The sequence below is a fragment of the Sabethes cyaneus genome, chromosome 2 (assembly GCF_943734655.1).
Source record: "Sabethes cyaneus chromosome 2, idSabCyanKW18_F2, whole genome shotgun sequence".
Taxonomy (NCBI): domain Eukaryota; kingdom Metazoa; phylum Arthropoda; class Insecta; order Diptera; family Culicidae; genus Sabethes; species Sabethes cyaneus.
The window spans coordinates 36,559,732-36,579,019 of record NC_071354.1 but is presented as its reverse complement, the minus strand read 5'-3'; the positions used below and the strand labels follow the sequence as shown (position 1 = coordinate 36,579,019).

Genomic DNA, 19,288 nt, shown 5'->3' with positions numbered 1-19,288 from the left:
CAGCCAAGCATGCAATTAGAGAATCTACAGTGCTACCTTCGTAATCTGGACTTGCGGGAAATTTGTCAGTAACCGCCAGCGTAAGGGCTCCTCCCAACATTCTGAGTTTATTTATATATGTAATGATGCTTCTTTGAATTTGATTACACTGACTCATGTTTAGTTTTGGCATCAAAGTTAAAAGCCGAATCGCAAAGAAATGTCAACAAACTCGGACTCGTAGGCATATGGTTTAACGTTTACCGCTGCCAAGTGTTGAATTGCATTAATCAAATAACCGCACATTTTCAAGTAACTTGCATATTTGTCGTCATCAGCGGGCGTTTTTTTCCGCCAATGTTCGCGGGTAATTTGAGAGTAAAATTGCTTTGCTGAGTTGGGCAACCGAACGGTGCGTTTTGAAGGAAGTGTACTGCAATGCTTTCGATGACCGATCGAAACGTCGCTTCGGTTCCACTAACTGTGCGACTTTTTCGAGGAAAAATATTTTCCCACAGTTTCGTTTCGACGTGCGGCGGGGTTTCACGTTTCTCAAACTGTCGAAGCGACAATTTACGTGGGGTTTGCGTACCACCGCATAATTGGCGCGTGAGAAACGCATGTTATTGAACTTTTCGTTGAAGTGTACTAACAAATAATAAATCAGAGCACTTTTCTTCTGTTTCTATTTCTGATGAATGTAGGTTTTGCAGCAGGCGGGAAACATCGAACGGCTCGGGAGGTTCCTGTGGTCACTGCCTCAGTGCGACAAGCTGCAGCTGAACGAGTCCGTGCTCAAAGCCAAAGCCGTGGTGGCGTTCCACCGGGGGAACTTCAAAGAGCTGTACCGGTTACTCGAGCACCACCAGTATGCACCGCACAACCATTCCAAACTGCAGGCCCTGTGGCTTAAAGGTGAGTCTAAATTTGGTCTAATTTTTTGGATCATTTACTTTATGTCGTATGAATATATGTGATCAATTTGTTCAGACCGTGCCTTTCGTATTTATCCGACTTATTGCAAGGCAGCAAGTGTGTTAAATATAGCTTTTCGAGAAAGAACTCTGGCATTATGTGACTTTTGTATATGATTTGCAGTGGTTGTTAACTTCGTCTTTAGCGCAGATCGACTGTAACATGAAATTGGCGAGACCGACTAAGTCACGTTCCGCTTCAAAATAATGTGATGTCATAGTTATTATATATTCTCACATTGCCTGAGTCTCTAGGAATACCGAACCAATTTTTACAGTAAAACATTGTATTTTGAAATTCTTTTATGAGTTTGGTTAACTTCTGTGACCGGTGGGGTTTAGCCGCACAAAATTTTCAATTCCTCCATGAGGAAATAAAGTAGAAAACTTGTAAAAATATAGTTTTGCAGCGAATTTTCATTGGGCCTTGAGGAAAAAATACAAGAAATTTATATTATTCTTTGTCTTTTCTGATAAACTTTCGAACTTCTCGCTGAATATCTCCCATCATTTTCTGTACAGTAACATTGCCAATCCACCCCTTTTCCATATCAGATGATATTTGTAATATTTTGTCACAACCGTTGGGTGCGCGGTTTGTTCCTAACTGTAGTTCTCTGCTGGCTACTCTTACATCGGGCATTCCGGCCACGTGCTCAGCCCACCGCAGCCCACCACATTGTGTTAGCTCGTGCTTCGTTTTGGGAGTGTTAATGGTACATCTAAATCTCGCTGTTTTCAATTTAAAAGACCTAAAGGCCTCTTCCACCGCTCTGCAGTTGATTCCAATGATATCGACGTCATCCGCAAAACTAACAAGCATGTGAAATTTAGTGATGAAAGTCTCGTTAGGCTCACGAGATGATAGTTGAATTTTGTTATTTTGACATTTGAATAAATATAGTACCTCTCCCTGGTTGGTGCAAATTCCTACTTTTTTCCTTTGTTTAGCCATAAACAATATAAGCAATTTACGTTATTTAGATGACCATTTGCTCAGCTCGGAGCATCCGTTTCTGATGATGACCATGGGCAGCCAATCGTTCATTTTTTTCGTTTTGAGAACAACTTGTAATGTCAAGTCTTGCCGCTTGGTTTGCGATTAATCCTGCCACTAGCGTACCCGGACATAAGCAATAAGCGGGGCACCCGATCTTTCAAAAGAACGTATTAACCGAGGAAAAAGGAGGTATCGTAGTAAGGCACATCTGCCCATACATGAAAAATTGGCTATTATTCCGAACTTTCGGGTGCAACTGGATTTAAAATCACAGTTGAAATTGGACCGACAATTAGACTTGGAACTGGACTAGAAATTAGTGGTGGAATTAGACTCGAAATTGAATTAACGACAAGGTCGTTAGAGTTCATTTATGACAGTCAGTATGGCACCGAATATTCTCTTCCCTTCTTCAGTGTACCAACATGCTCCCGTAGACTCGGGAAACCATCTCAAAAAAATAAAATAAGTACAACTAACCTGCTAGCCTTAATGAGATCATGCAACTCCAAGCACTAAACATTGCATTCTATAGGTTCTATTACTTTTCGGGGCATAAATTACACTAAATACTGAGATTTGTGCCCAATTAAAATTCAATCACTATATTTTCACTTTTTCGCCGTCGATATTTCATTATTTTTTTCGGCCGTTTCAGTCGTCACACCACACGCGAAACTTAACTTGAGACACAGAAAACTTTAATTTAGCACCCGAACAGTTATTTGGTAAGATATTATAATGATTTTACCCAAACTGTTCACTTGTATTGTTATGAAAAACTTTACTTCGTTTCGATTGCAATTCCGAATCCGCGACCGTCGTTGTTGTACGTTACCAAGGAAACGGGTGTATATGTGGAGTGATGCTATATTTACGTTGAGCATGAAATTGAACAACAATTTTCGTTATTAAATTAACGGTCGTAGAGTGTCGAAAATATGCTTCACTGATAATAAAAATCAGCGTGTACAGCATTTTATTTGATAGAATTACTGTCGGATCTCGTTCAACAGCAAAAATAGATACGCGATTCTACGTTTCATAATTTTTCATAACTTATTTTATTACTTACAACTAGCAACTCTGTTCCTGTCGTGAAAGTACTGAAACCACTAAAAATGCAACTGGACTCTGACGACCTTCACCTCACCTTAAAGTTTAGAGTAATGGGGACTGCAAGATTTACGTGGAATTAGAAAAGAAATCGGAACAAAAACAGAGTTTGCAGTTTTTATTGGAAATTAGAATGCAAATTGAAATTAAGAACGCAATTGAACTTAAAATCGGACTTGAAATCGGAAAAAATTGGATTTTAATTGGACTAGAGATAAGACTTAAACCTATGCTGCAGAATTTGGGTAATTTGAACTTGAAGTTTAACGTCAAATCGGATATGTACACGAAATTGGATACGTTGTCCTACTTGAAACCAGAATTGACGCTTTATCTTTTTTGTGCTCCGTTTTTTCTGTTTACCAGTTCCGTTTTTTCTCCTTTTCTATATCGTTTTTTAGGGTTTCGCTTTCCCTTTTCTTCCATTTTTTCTCTTTTTCTCTCGTTTTCCTTTATTCTGTTCCGTGTTCCCTGTTTTATTGTTGGTTTTCAATCGTTTTTGTTATATTGTTTCTCGTTTTCTCTCTCTTCTATTTCCCTTTGTTTTCGAATTTAAGTCTTCGTTTTTTTAACTCTTTTCCTTCTCGGCTTTCGTCTTCATCTGCACTGTTGTTCCTCTTTTTACTGCCGTTTTTGTCTTTTCTGTCACGTTTATTTTGTTTTAAGCTCCATTTTTTTATATTTCTCCCTAGTTTTTCTCTTTTTTCTCCCATTTTACAATTTTTCTCTTACGTTTTACCGTTTTATTTAAGCTGCTTTTCCTATTTTTCCTTTATAGTTTCTCTGTCCTCTTTTCAGATTTTTTGTTTGATCTTTCTTTTCTGTCCGTTCTTTCCTCTTCCTCTGTTCCTTTTTTTATTCTTATCCGGTCCCGTTTTTTCCGTCCTTTCTGCCCTTGAGTCCTAATTGTTCATTTTCGTGTTTTTCGTATTTTTTTTCTCATTTCCAGGTCCATTTTTCCTCTTCACTTGTTTGATTTTTTATCATTTTTTGTCCCGTTTCTACTTTTATCTTTTTCTCGGTTTCGATTTTCGTCTTTTCGCTATTCCATTTTTTGTTCGCTCCTGTTATGTTTTGTCTCTTGCTTTTCCACAGCTGTCAAATTTTTTTTCTTTTCTGATCGCTTTTTGTCTTCCGTTTTATTTTTTTCTGTCTCGTTTTTCCACTTTTTCTTTCGTTTTTCCTTTTTTCAACGCGTTGCTATCTCTTCCTCTGTTTCTTTTTTTCTTCTTTTCCCGTGTCCCGTTCCTCACCCTTCTCCAGAATCCTGATTGTGCTGTTCTGTTCTGTTTTTTGCATTTTTTCTTCCGTTTCTTCTCGTATTCAAGTCTATTTTTATCTCGTTCTGACCTGTTTTGACTTTTTTTTTCGGTCCCACTTTTCTACTTTTTGTTTTATTCCGTCCTGTTGTTCCTCTTACTAGGTCCTACCTTTCCTTGTTTTCTGTTACACTCTGTTTTTGTTTTCCGATCGCTTTTTGCTTCACATATTTTTCTTGTAGGGAACGAGTCGAGCTAGATGAATCAGCGTAAAACAAATCTAATGAAACTGAATTATTTACTTGAGTGTAACTGAAACCCCTTGCATAGGGAGAATACCGTCACACGAACGATAAGAGACAAGGAGAGAAATGAATCGTTCAATATGAGACTTACGCATACTGTGGCATGACATAGCATGCTTCAAGCAAGTGAGTTTTTGGACGAACGTAGACTTTGACGGACGTTGTTCCGTGAGGACTCGGTTGAAAAGGTTGAAAATAACCGACGGACACGACATTTCTGTCCTGATTACTTTTTTTTCTGTTCTGTTTTTAATGCCCTATATTTTCTTTTCTATCCTGTTTTCCTCTTTACTGTAAAGTTTATCTTATTTTTCTTCGATTTCTTTATAGTTTTTCTTACTTTTCTTCCGTTCTTCGTTCGTTCTCCTTCTGTCTTATTTTCCCTTCTTTTTACATCTTTTTCTGGAAAGCGGCAGGAGACGGACTATCTCTAAATACTAAAGTTTCTGAAGTTTTCGACTCTCTTTTTTAATTTCCTTTCCTTCTTGTGTTTCATCTTCGTCCGTTTTTCCTTTCTATGATGCCCCGTTTTTCCTTCTTTTCTGACACGTTTATTTTGAATTATTTTGGATCCCTTTGTTCCCTTCGCTTTCCGGTTTTCCTCTTTCGTCTCTTTCCTTTATACTTTTTTTGGTCCGTTTTACTTATTTTTCCTTTCTTCTTTTTCTGTACCATTTTCCCAATGCATTCCCATTCCATTCCCATTTTGTTCCATCTTTCTCTTTTGTCCTGTTCGATCTCTTTTTTGCTTATTCGTTGTCTATCTCTATCGACTTGTTACTCTCTCGCTTTTCATTTCGTCTCGTTTTTTTGTCCCGCCTTCCCTGTTTTTTCTCCCCTTTTCTCTTTGGGCTTGCCATCTCCTCTTTTTCTTCTTTTCCTGTCCCGTTTTCGCCCTTTTCAGCTTATTTTTCTCCTTCCTGCTCCATTTTTCGTCCTTTGCTTTCGTTTTTCCTCATTTTGGGCCTGTTTTTCCTTTATTGTACTTTCCTCTTTTGTTTTCTGTCCAATTGTTTTTTTTTGTTTCCATCTGTTCCTTTCTTCCTCTTATCACAAGATAACCTCCTTTTCAGTCGTGTTCTGTTTTTCGTTTTTACATTTTCTGCCTTTACTGTTGTTTCTCGATTTTTCTGCTCCAGATTTTCCTTCTTTTTATCTCGTTTTTCCTCTTTATTTGTTCCGTTTTTCTTCTTTTCTGTCCAATTTTTCCTTACTTTCTTCGTTTTGTCTATTGTTTTTCCTTTTTTTCATTCCTTTCGTCTGTTCTTTTTCGTTTTTCTTTTTTTTTCTGTCAAGTCTTCTCTTTTTTATCTCATTTCATTTTTTGCTTCCATTTTCTTATTTTCCACTTTTTTCTATTTTTACGCCCTGCGTTTTTCCTCTCATCCTGTTGCGATTTTTTGTCATGTTAATTTTTCTTATTTTGCTCACCCGTGTTTTCCCCTTTTGCTATTTCGTTTGTCCATTTTTTTACGATTTACACCGTGCTCTTTTCTGTGTTTTTCTCCACTGGTTCTAATTTCGATTCAAACTGCACTTCAAATTGTCTCAATCAAATTGAAACAGGACTTGAAAAACTAGACTTTGGAATTGAATTTGGATTTGACTTAAGGCTTAAATTAGGCTTGAAACTAAACTAAACTTTTTCACTGATTTCAGTACTTGTTGCCACTATCGTTTTGTTGAGAATAGAGTTGCTGGTAGTAGGTAATAAATCTGCTATGAACAATTATGAAACGTAGAATCGTGTATCTATTTTTGCTGTTGAATCAGATCCGACATTAATTCTATCACATAAAATGTTGTTTACGGTGAATTACGGTTAATAGCGAAAATAATTGGTCAATTTCACGCTCAAATGTTTACGTTAACTTTCGCGAGTGATTTGACGACTGAAACGGCTGAAAAAAATTAATGAAAAACCGACGGCGAAAAAGTGAAAATATAGTGATGAATATTAATTGGTCACTAATCTCAGTATTAATGACTGAAAAAGTAATAGAACTTATAGAATGCAATGTTAAGTGCTTCGAGTTGCCAGATCTTATTACGGCTAGCAGGTTAGTTAAACTAATTTTATGTTTTTGTGATGGTTTCCCGAATCTATGGGAGCATGTTGGTGCACTGAAGAAGGGAAGGGAAGGGAAGAGTGATATTCGGTGCCATGCTGACTGCCATAAATGGACTCTGCCGAGCTTGTCGTTAAAGGAAAACAGTTTTTTTTGTCTTTAAAACCTTCTAAATAACATATAATGTAAAATTAACTTTGTAAATGTACCGAAAGCAGTTGTTTTGCCAATTATTTTTGACTTTAGGTAATGGCACAAACACTGCGCTTTCGGTTTGTGATATTTTCCGCACTCAATGAGTGGAGAAAACCTTGATGTCAGATTACATAGCGAGAAGATAATGGGGGATTACCTACGAATGGCCGAAACACAAATGGCCGAATCACGAATGGCCGAAACACAAATGGCCGAAATAACGAATGGCATAATATATCAAAAGGCCGAATCACGAATGGCCGAATCACAAATGGCCGAAACACGAATGGCCGAATGTCATATTCGACCGAAAATATTCATAGCCTTCAACCTGCGCAAACGTTGGGTGCATGCTGTCCTTACTCGCTGCCGCTCGTTCGGACTTAACTAAGGGATAATCCCTAATAGACAGTAAACCTAGCAAAATGCATCCACCTAAATAGTAGTGGTTTCTGCGGGGGGGCTGCCCCCCTGCAGTGGCCGGCGCTTCCGACGGCGGGTCACCGGCGCACACTCGCGGCCTACGGCCGTCTCGCCCTGAATCATCTAGGAAACCTTGGTTACTAACACGGTAAATACATCTCGCACCTTATAATGAAGATGTATTTATAATCAAGAAATATGAGGTAAAAACCAGTATAAAAATTATCTTTCGTAGATATGTGCTTATATTATAATGGTAATCTTATTCTTACTGTCATGGATTTTCATAAGAAGTAAATGCAGTAAACTACAAGTTTATTACCCTATTACTAAAGCGGCCGAAATATTTCATTCAATATCCCGCCGTGTCCATCTTTGTTGACCGCACATAGCAAACCCAACAGTTGTTTCCATTGTTGTTGAACACGCTTTGCTTTCCGCACGGTAGTTGGTAGTTGTCTTGTGAAAACTGAGTGCATCCGGCGATTCATCCGATGTTGCTGGTTTCAACAACGAAGAAAGTGCACCTGTCGTTAAAATTGTGTTGTCGCAGAGAGAAAAACCGATGATTTCCATTGATGGGATACTATTCAATAAAAACAAGCAGAAGCGGGATGCTTCTTATGCTTATTTCATTTCACACAAAATATAATAAAACAATTAAATATACGCGGACTAAAACAACATTACTCGACCAACACAGACATATTCATGGCGGTAAAACAGCTGCAGGTTTGTTGATAAGGTATTTTTATTTATCTGGAGTTTTTATAATGCAATAAAAATTCCAGGCTTTGTCTTTTCTGCCGCAAAATCGGATACAGGAGGCGTACGACGCGATGGAAGGAACGATGCCTGAAGAATTGGAGAATTTCCTTACATATTTTCGAAATACTTACATAAGTGGGAGGTACCGGAACAACAGGCCATTGTTTCACCCCACTCTGTGGTCAAATTTTAAGCCTGTCACAACCATTGTTGGTTCCCATCACCTGTCAATGACCAGAATCATCACAAAGCTGCGGGTGGAGCAAAAGGCGATAGAGCGGAACATCCTTAGAATTCTTCAGGGGGATGTTCCGAATTCGCGCCGAGAAATAGACAAAAAAATCTACTCGAAATGTGTTAATGCTCACAAAATGAGCAGCAAAAATTTTGTTGACGCAGTTGCGCTTTTATTAAGCGCTAAACAAAGGCGTTCGTAAAGCATGTTTTGTTTGTTTAATAGTAGTAGTTTGTTTTTTGTTCGATTAAAGTTATTTGTTAACTACTTGCCAATTCATGGTTTTTTATTGAGTAGTTATTTAGGCATTCCGAAAAATTTCGGCCTTTCGTGATTCGGCCATTCGTGATTCGGCCATTCGTGATTCGGCCTTTCGTGATTCGGCCTTCTGTGACTGTTATTGAAATTCGGCCATTTGGATTTCGGCCATTCGTGATTCGGCCATTTGTGTTTCGGCCATTCGCTACCAGCCCATAATGGGAGATGTGAGAAACACGTGCACGATGTGAATATGAAAATTAATTAAATGAAAACCTTATGTTTGGTGTGATACACTGCATGCGTACTTCCATCATGCAGTTATAGTGAAGCTAAACCGATGTTGCCAATGGCAACCCGTGGCAGCTGGCATTCATTTGTGACTTCTTGTGGAATGATGCTTACGAGTGTTTAACAGGGATCTAAAACAAACACTCGTTTTTTCCGTGAAGGCAATCGTATGTACCGGCGGCGGAGGATTGACTTCGATCGGTCACAGCCAAAGAGTGAGCAAAGGATTCAAACAAACCGAAAGGAAGTATACACTTGTTGGTCATCCTGAACCAACAACAACTTCGTTTTTTGTTGTGTTTTGAATATACATGACTATGAGTAGAAATTATCATCTTCGCTATTTGTTCAGAATATTTCCTTCAACTTGGAATGTTTCTTTTTATTATTTAAATGCTGTATAATTTAGCACCGAAACACTCTTATCTAAAACATATTTGAGCTATTTTGTTGAACCTTTTTTTGTGGTTTAGAAGAAGCGCGAGAGCGCTCGCAATCTTCCTGCTGTGTCGTGTGTGTTGCTCGATTCCTCCCTCGTTGAGGTTAAATTTATTGCCATACAAAGTGACAAGCAAACAGGAGGCTGCGTGTTACGACGACTGGTCGAGGAGCTGTGTGTGTTCAAAATCGTTCGGATTTGTGGTCCGGCGACTCGGATTTCGTTTTCCTGGTCACCAACCACGGGCCTTTCGATGACGGATACTATCGGACCGGTTCGATCTCGAAGAAAGGGCAAAAGAAAATGTGTGACTATAACAATGTTGGCAGGTATAATTCAAACTATCAAAACGACATTCATTCGAGCACGGCTGACTGGTTGCTATGTTGGCGTTTGGTTGTTTATTTTGGAGCCAAATTGTTTCTTTACGGTCCAACCTCTGGCTGGCCAGTTCGGTAGGAGATTCCCCATCTAGCTTATCTAGTTAAAAGAAGAGAAAAAATAGGAATCGTTGGAATGAAAGGTGAGTGTCAACGAAGTTGTGAAACAGTGGAGTGATCATATTTATTTGAATATAAAAATTATGGCCTTTTATATTGATATTACGCGCCTATAAACGATAATCGAAAGGACATATGCGCAGAGAAGAGTTATTTGAATAGAAAGTCTATAAATACAGATTACAGTTTTCACATTGAGAAATGGCTAGTTGCAATTAGCATTGCACACGAGATAGTTCTGAAAGTTAGTTCTTAATTATTTCATTGTTAGAATAATTGGATACTTATTCCGACATTCAAAACCTCACAGAAAGTACAGATAAAAATCACAATCAGATCTCCCCATAATTGACAGCTGCCTGTGGACAAAGACGCGTGCGTCCTCGAATTCCCAAATAATTACGGCTGCCGGGGTGGCCAAGCTTAGATGAACTTTTTGATAACGAGCTCAACCAACCAACGAATCCACCAACCAACCAACCAACCAACCAAGATAACTAGTGCGGGAACTAACAACAACAACAGCACCAGTAATCATAATCGTAAAAGCACGACAATCATAACGATCTGGGAGATTCTCGAGAATCGGACAGGTTCTCATGTTCTTGGTGTTTTCGTCACCGACGTCGTTTTTTCACCCTGCAAAGGTAAATGCAAGCATTTTTGGTGTAGCTCGAGCCTATAGATGGTCTGAATCATTTATGGCACGTTATGCCAACATAAGTGCCATCGCCCCTGCTGCGGGTGACGGGATATCATTGCCGATGCTGAGTCAGATTTTGGTTCTGCGGTCTCAGCCGGCGCAACGGGTGACAACATATCCATGGCTGGCGGCAGACAACCGGACAGTGACAATGCTTCACCAGCTGGGGTCTCGGCGCGTTCTTGTATGCTTACGGATAGGGTTTTGGTCGGACAGAGGTGTACGGTGGGGACGCGAAGAGCACGTTGTACTGGGTATCCGATATCAATTTCATTTCATTACTCGTTTTGATAAACGTGCGGAATCTACTCGCTTTTGTATAAACGACTGTCTCAGTGATGCTTGCCTGGAATAAAATTGTTCTGGTGGTCCACGATGCGTCACGAGTGCGAGGGATGGATGGATGCTGCGCTGCCTGTGTGCCTCCGCTTCTGTGTTTATGTATGCCTGGCCTGTATGTATATGCACGCAGATCCTACGGCCGTGATGTTACAACCGAAACCCTCGGATCAGCTGAAAATGTGTAGACGCGTTGTGTGGTGCCCGGATCAGATTCGTTTTTATGGGACAGGCACGGTTTGTTGACAGTGAAAGGCTGCACCCGTCGGCTCTTGGCTCCTCGGCTGTGCAAGCGCTGCTATATGTAGTGTAGAAGCTGTTCGCTGGTTATTTAGAAAACAAACATAACTTTATTTTAATTGTACACGGCAACAGGCACGAAAAGTTTCCAGTAATTGTAGAAAAGTGTTAAGTCACAGCTCAAAATAACTTGAACTTGATGAATTTGGCGACCAAAGAGAGATCTTTTTTTGCAAGTCGCCTAGTAACTACGATTGCAAACTAGAGAAATACAATTATCTTTTGGCCACCATGGTAGATCAATTTTCTGGGTGCTGAAATTGGTGTGAATACTACCATTGCCCGCGCCCAGTTAGCTTCGTAGGTACTTACCTACTTACTTCTAGCAGCATAGAGCCGGGGTGGCTCTTGTCGTATCAAGAATTTCTCTTCACTGTACACGGTCCTGAGCTACTCGTCGTCAATTCGTTGAGCGTCTCGACACACGCAATCAACCTGGTCGAGCCATCTAGCACAGTCGTCCGGTATCTTTGCGACGTGACCGTCCCACCAACTTTCGCCAGGTGTACGATGGGAATCTCTCCAAATTGTGCCTACAACTCGTGGTTCATACGCCTGCGCTAATCTCCGCTTACCGTTTGTACTCTGCCAAAAATAGTCTGCAACACCTTTCGTTCAAATACAGCAAGTGCATGTATGTCTTCCGTAAACAAAGTTACTGTCTCAAGCCCGTAGGGAACTACGAATCTGATTAGCGTTTTGTACATCGTCAGGTTTGTGTGGCGGTGAATGCTCCTTGATCGAAGCGTTTTGCGGAGGGTTGAGTAGGCTCGATTTCTAACTTGAATGCGTCGTCGTTGAATCTCCTAACTCGTATTATTGCCGGCGGTGACCAGAGGTCCCAAATATATGAACTCATGAAGCACTTCCAGTCAATGTTGCTATTCATCGATAAAAGTACTGATTCGATTCGAAACACACTCAAAGGTGATTCCACTACGTCAAATTCTCTGGCAATGCTTTTCTAGCTGAGAATTATTTAATGAGAGTGAGAGAAAAGCGAATTACCACTCACTCTTTTTCATGCAATGATTTGATCGCTAGTGATGCCAATCAAAAACGAATACCTCGCATTTGACTCATCGCGATGAGTAGCTATGATTTATCAATTTGGGAAAACAGGCAAAAGCGCTATCGGATATTGAATTATACCGTCAAAAAAACATGTACCTAACATTTATGTTGGTTTTTCAGTTCGACTATTAGCACCTGAGATACTTGGAATATACATTTTTGCGACATAATACATAAATACACTTCAAAACATCAACGTTCTTCTACACCCAGAAGACTTTTAATCTCATAAAATTATTTTAACATGCTAGGTATTCATAATTTTTCAACATTCACGTTGAGTGCGGCATAAATCTTTTTTTTCGTGACAATGACAAGCACCAGAATCAAATTTTGAATAGTAGCCGACGATATTTTGATTATCAGCCTTCATCGTTAGTCACACAAGAAGATGTATTATTTTTCATAGCTTCGAACCTTCGAGGCACCAATTAATAATAATAATATTGCACCAGGTTTGCATTTCATTGAAACTAAATCTTGAAACCATTTTGTTTGTCTGTGTGCCGCTTGAAGTTATTGGTTGTGTATGGCGTTGCAAGTACAGTCACCCCAATATTATGGGCCACCCAGTATTATGGGCCAGTCCATACTTTACGTTAGTTTCATACGTAACAAATTAGTATTTAACTATCGAGTATGAGTTCAATAGATAGAAGCAACATTCCGCTGCATGCTTGATAGCAATACACTTAGTTCAAATGCGTTAATTTTCTTAATTTTTCGATAGTTGTCAGTTGGCTCCAATCGACTGTCGATTTGTTGTTATTTTTGCGGTTGTTATAAAAAGTCGGTTGTGAATTATAAGCTGAAAAGCGGCGAAAATTTGTGTCTCTGAGCATAAAATGAACGGAAATCGAGGGAATAGGTATGTATTCATTGAATTACGGTGACACCGCCTAGAAAAAATCATTTTCCACTTTAATATACACTCAAGTACTTTTTTTACACAGTTTGTTTTTTCGATTATTAAGAACGGGACAACGTAAGGACCATTTATTTATTTCTCAATACATTTGGGAGCGGCCCGACATTCGTTACGTAGTTTGTAAATGGTTCCTAAGTTGTACCGTTCTTGAGTAATCGAAAAAAACAAACCGTGTAAAAAAAGACTTGAGTGTACGAAATTAAACAATGGCCCATAATACTGGGAGCAAAATTGACTTTTCCCAGTATTATGGGTCAAGCATATAGATCAACAGTATTCGCTGTTTTTGACTATAATTGTAATTTGTTTTCAGTAAAACGAAAAAACGTGCACAGAAAATCAGTATACAGAAATCGAAGCTCTATGATTCTGATATATTGCATCACGCTTTTGATCCAGCAAGACAAACCGAAAAACTTCGGGAAGTTGCAAGGGATCACAATCTACCGTACAGTACAGTTCCGCGTTATTTTTGGAAACCACCCAAAACTAATAATCCAGGATCAAATACTTTTCTTCTTCCTGAACTTACTTACTGTACTTAGTTGGCTTGCTGTTCTAAGATAAAGCCTGATGAACAAAGTTTCTCCAATGCACTCGGTTGTGGGCCAACGCTCATTAATTTCTCAGACTCGCTCCGCCTAATCTAACCATCTTGCTCGCTGCGTCCTTATTCCTACCGGATGTGAGCCAAATACCATCTTTTTAGGGTAGTTGTCCGGCATTCTTGCAACATGCCCTGTCTATCGTATCCATTTAGCTTAGGCCGCCTTTTGCATACTTGGTTTGCCATAGAGACCATCACTTTGATGAAGCCCTCTGCGGGACTCGAATGAACTTGACATTCCACTCGAAATCCGAACACAGCGCTGAGTACCATCCATCATACATTGAGTCAGTTTAATGAGTTTCCCGAAGAAGAAGCTAAAATTGAATCTAAACTCAACTCACTCAGACAGTTGCTGAGTGCAGTACAAGATTCAACAAGATCCCTAAATCGCGGGGCGCGCGCGTGCGTGCGATTTTCTCGAAATAAAACCTATGTTGTTTTACTGACCCATAATACTGGGAATATTGACCCATAATTCTGACCAGGTTTAAAAGTGGCCCATAATACTGGGAATGGAATATGCTCACATTTTGTTGTTCTGCAAAAAAGTGTGTAATTTTTGAGCAAGATTGCCTACAGAACATCAAACTATGGTATATTTATAACCAATTAAGTTATAAATAATCTACCCTAACCTAACCCTAACCTACCCTACCCTAACCCTAACCCTAACCCTACCCTAACCAATTAAGTTATAAATAATCTGTAAATTATTTAAATCTGTGTTTCTACCGATAATTTTGTAGCAGCATCATGCTTAACTGGCCCGTAATACTGGGATGACTGTATATGTTGACGTTTGACAAGTTCATAATTATTATAGGTCATACGAATAACGTTTTATATTTGAACGAGCAATATTTCTTTTGTAATTTTCCAAAAAATATGTTTGTTTACGTTTCATCGCAAATACATTCTCGGTTGGATGACAGCGATTAACGATGATTAGCGATGAGTGTGAGACAGAGATACCGAGCGAGTATTTTCGAGCGTAATCAATTCATATTTTGCTCACCAGTTTTTGCGTCGGCGATTCATCGCGAGCAATCTGGATACGATAGAGTTGCCAGTTGATAAGATTTAAATCGCTGATGAGCAGGTGATGAGTATAGTTACTATATATATAGTTCGGCGGATAGAAAATCGGGAGCCAAATAAACGTCAAAAGCGGAGCCAAAAGCTTTTCAAAATCCAAAATGCAGGAGCAATGTTAAAAAAACACACTTTATTTTCATAGAACTAGTCATTTTCAACACCCGCCAGTGATTATTTCTCGTAAAAACCTGCACATTTCACCATAATTTTAAATTTAATTTCATAAATCAGGGATGCCAATTCGCCTGGTTTTCTATCCGCCGAACTATATATATAGTAACTATAGTGATGAGCCTTCATCGTGATGAAAATTTGCAACATTGCTTCCAGTTCATCGTCGTCGATAGTAAATGTCCGTGGGAGGCGGAAGTTGTTTTCTCTGGAGTCTCTTCTGACTATATACTCTTACAGCAGCCCTCTGCGCGATGCATATTGCTCACTCAATAGCTATTATAAAGGGTGTCAAACATCAAATTGCACCATGGAAGAAATGCTCTAGAAAACTACCCATTGGGTATTTTCTCTTGAAAATTTGGGTAGAAGTAGTTTAGAGTGTATTATTTACACCGTATTTTTATCGCGGTCAGTTTTTCGAAAATTGGAAAAAAGTGGTGCTCCCGAACCGAAAAGCAACGTCGCGAATTTATTTTGCGCAAGCACCTGGAAGATCCTCAACTCTCTCATCATGGATTATGGGACTTACGTCAAGGCGGACTTCCGGCAGCTTCCGGGGCTACTGTTCTTCACCGTCCAGTACAAGTTTGATGTTCCGGAGGAAGTAAGGAAGCAGAAACTTTCGAAGTTTGCCAAGAAATACATGATTTGGTAAGCGATCTGCTCAAGTGGCAAACAGAGTGTGTCGTTCGAGACTACCGGAACTGTAAACGGACAGATCTACCTCAAGGAGTGTCTACAGAAGTATCTGCTTCCTCTGTCGAAGCGACACGAGGGCAGGCTTCATTCTCGGTTTTTTGCTCAGTAGAGGCTCATTTGACTACAGCGCCTCAAGTAAACAGAATTCGAAAAAGTAGTGTAAAGCCAAGTGAGCGCTCTTTTTGCTACCAACGGGGTAGCAGCCCCATAGCGCCGTAAATACAAAAGATAGAACTATACTTTCTTCAACAATAATGTAGAAAATAATTAAAATTGAAAAGGATCGGTCAATTAGGTAATTTTCTACGGCATTTTTGCCGTGGTGCAATTTGATGTGGGGCACCCTTTAGCAAAAATAATTGCAGTGCGGGTTTATACAGCAAACACCCGGGTGATATCACAATAGATGCTGGTCGCAGTGATGAGTCCATACAGGAAAAAATAGAACACTGTAGAACTGATGTAACTTCGATTACGAGATCGAAGCGTCCACTCTCGTGCGGCCTAATTTTCTTACACATGGGTACTCGTTCTAACTGAGTAGAATCGAGAGCGAAGATGAAGAAGAAAAGAAAAAGTAATGCAAAATCTGTATCCCAGTGTGCCACTAGCCCTCACGGGTAGCTGGTAGTTTACGAGTTGTTTGATTCAGCAGTGGGCTACACAGAAAGACGACATGAGGCTGTGCGTTTGCGAGTGAGTAGGTAGCAGAATGTCTACACACAGCAACGGCAGCTGTTTGTCTTACGCTTGCTCCGCTTTTTATCCTTTTCTATTCAGTTTGTACTTATTTTTTCGTTTTTCCTCCTTTTCTCTGGCTTTTTTTTTATATCTCGTTTGTTCAGCTTTTGTTACGTTTTCCCCCTGCTCTACTTTTTTATCTTTGAGAGCAGCGAAGACTACTTCTGATCCATCGGTAATCCGTCTATGGTCTAAATTTACTCACATTTTCATAAGAATTTGTAGGCTCGTACAACGTACGTACTGTTTGGATCAAGAAAGCTTAATTTTTGAATAAGGTAAATATTCAGGAAAACCGAATAATCACAAAAATTTTATCGTTAGAAGATTAGAAATTAACAAACAAGAAAAAAATATTTCAAAAAATTTCCTTTTTTCGGAAATTTTCTTAAAAATTGGAAAAATTGGAAATTTTCTTAAAATTGGATAGATTCAATATTAATAGGACAATGCCGTTAGCGTCGGGCCGCTGTTATGCTCGGCCCATCACGATTTGACAGTTTTAGTACCTCGTACTATCTATTTACAATTACAAGCATTGTAAAACTTCTTACTCTGGCAGTAAGCTTTTCACAATATTGTAAGTTTCAATCGTGTATTCAAAACACGCATACTTAGTTCAGTGTCGTACACTGAGAAAACTTTTCGTATAGTTTCTATGTGTCCCACACATAGATTTTTGCAATGTGCCCAGTTAATGTACTTTTTATGCCAAACAGCTATAATTTATGGGTACGCGAAACTTTTGCACATACTATTCATATGCGTATATTTTTTATGTGTATTTCTGGGAGGATTGTGTTTATATGCGGCTCATGATTATTATAGGTAATTTCATATGGAAATTTACTATTAGTTATGTGCAGAATATTTTGAGTGTAATCTTACAGTTAGTGAAATTTTCTGTATCATTACATAAAATGCAATTATCGAGATAAATTCTGAAAATGTATTAAGCTGTTGTGCTCCATACGAAGACCATAGAAAAATCTCGTCCAGTAAGGTGTTTGGGTAAGGTAATGTGAAATGTGAAGGGAATCAAAAATCACGAACGCACAAGAGACAAAGGTATTGTCCCTACTTAAAAATGTTGCGATTACGAAAATGTATGATGAAAGTTTGTCACTATTGCATGGAAGTTAGGACAACAACAAGTTATCATAGCTGTTTATTATGGATACAGATATTTCATGGCAACCATGTTATTGCCTGTGAAAAAGACACACTGCTGTATGCAATACGTATTGTACGCAACAAAAACAATCCTAATCATGCCACACTGTGTCGGCAGCGGCAGTGTTTGGTAGTTGCCAAGGTAACATTTTACGCCAGACTTTAGATCAAAGCAAGCTAGTCATTTTCTTGAAGTTTTTGCTGTTTGTCCCTTTTGTTCAAGTTGCTGATCATGTATTGTCTTTAACCAGCCGATTTGCGACAAAGACAGATTTTATTGTCAACCTGCATCACCAATAATAAGCGCTTGTAAGAGCGAGTGTGTATCAAAATATATTTTCACCAAAAGTTATCCTTCTCATTGGTGTGAAGGGACATGTATTTGTCCTATTATTTTGTTATCGTGATTCGTTCTGGAGGGAGAGAATAACTGGTTTATCGATATTAGTTTTTGTAAAGGTCCAAACCAATGGACCAAAAGACGGCCCAACCACGACGACATTCCCCCACTTATATGGGAAACCATTCTTTTAATGTCTCTATATAGAGTTTCAATACGTATTTTCTGGATTTTCGGCGGTATTAAGTGACTCTACTTTGACAATGTTTTTTGTCTTCGCGTAACTTAAGCATTTTTCAAGCAAACAGTTCGAGATTTTCCAGAAATATTCTTAGACTTTTGCAACGACGTATTTAGATTTCCGAAATTCCTTTCGAAACGAAAGTTTTATACGATTACCAAAAGACGACCCGGACTTTAAACTGGATCTGAAATCGGTCTTTAAGTTGAACTTGCAAACATTTAAAATCGGACATGAAATTCAAAGTTGGACTTAAAATCCAAGTCTAAATTGGACTTCAAACTAGACTTGGTAATGGACATGAAATTGAATTTGAAGTAGGAATTGAAATTGGATCTTACTAAAACAACTTGGGCGTTACGGAGCAAGAGGAGTCGCTAATGATTTGATAAAAAGCTATTTAACAAATCGGAAATATTTTGTAGGCATAAACAATGTTCATAATACTTTGCGCCCGATTAACATTGGAGTTCCGCAAGGAAGCAATACAAGTTCTCTTTTATTCTTAATATTCATCAATGACATGGGAAATTCAAAGCTTCAAGATATAATAAACCTTTTTACTGATGATACTGCATTGTTCTATCCACTCAATAATATTCAGTATATTGTAGAGCATATCGACTCGGATTTATTAACTGTGTGTGTGTGCAAAACCTGTATATCTCCCACTGTCCGGCAGTGATATTATGAAAAAAAAAGCTAACTGCATTGATGGTTAGTCTATGCAATTATCTTAGTTTCGGGTTATAGATGGCGTTAGCTCTACAAACTATCCAAAGACCCATGAAGAATGACTGAGTACTTGCAGCGCATTCCGGAATCATTTTCTAATCAGCTATTATACTATTATACTTATACTATTGCATTCGGACTTTCAACTCGTTTGGTATGTTATTACCAAAAGAGTCGACCCGTATATAGTGGCATGTAGAAAAATTCGACTTGAAACGATCTTACCAAATTGCTGATTGGGTCCATATTACATTTTCTTACTTATCGCGTCATTTGAGTTTTCATCAGTGCGTCTAATATCCAAAAATTAAATTAATCTTTCCAT

At 38.9% G+C, this 19,288-nt stretch overlaps 1 protein-coding gene across 1 annotated transcript in view; it reads left to right on the top strand.

Moving 5' to 3' along the window:
- The window catches only part of LOC128737101 (homeobox protein six1b), a 69,860-nt gene that overhangs the window by 32,860 nt on the left and 17,712 nt on the right, over positions 1-19,288 (top strand). The window contains exon 2 of the mRNA XM_053831665.1: positions 684-894. Coding sequence (XP_053687640.1) covers positions 684-894 — 211 coding nt within the window. The remainder of the gene's footprint in view (positions 1-683; positions 895-19,288) is intronic.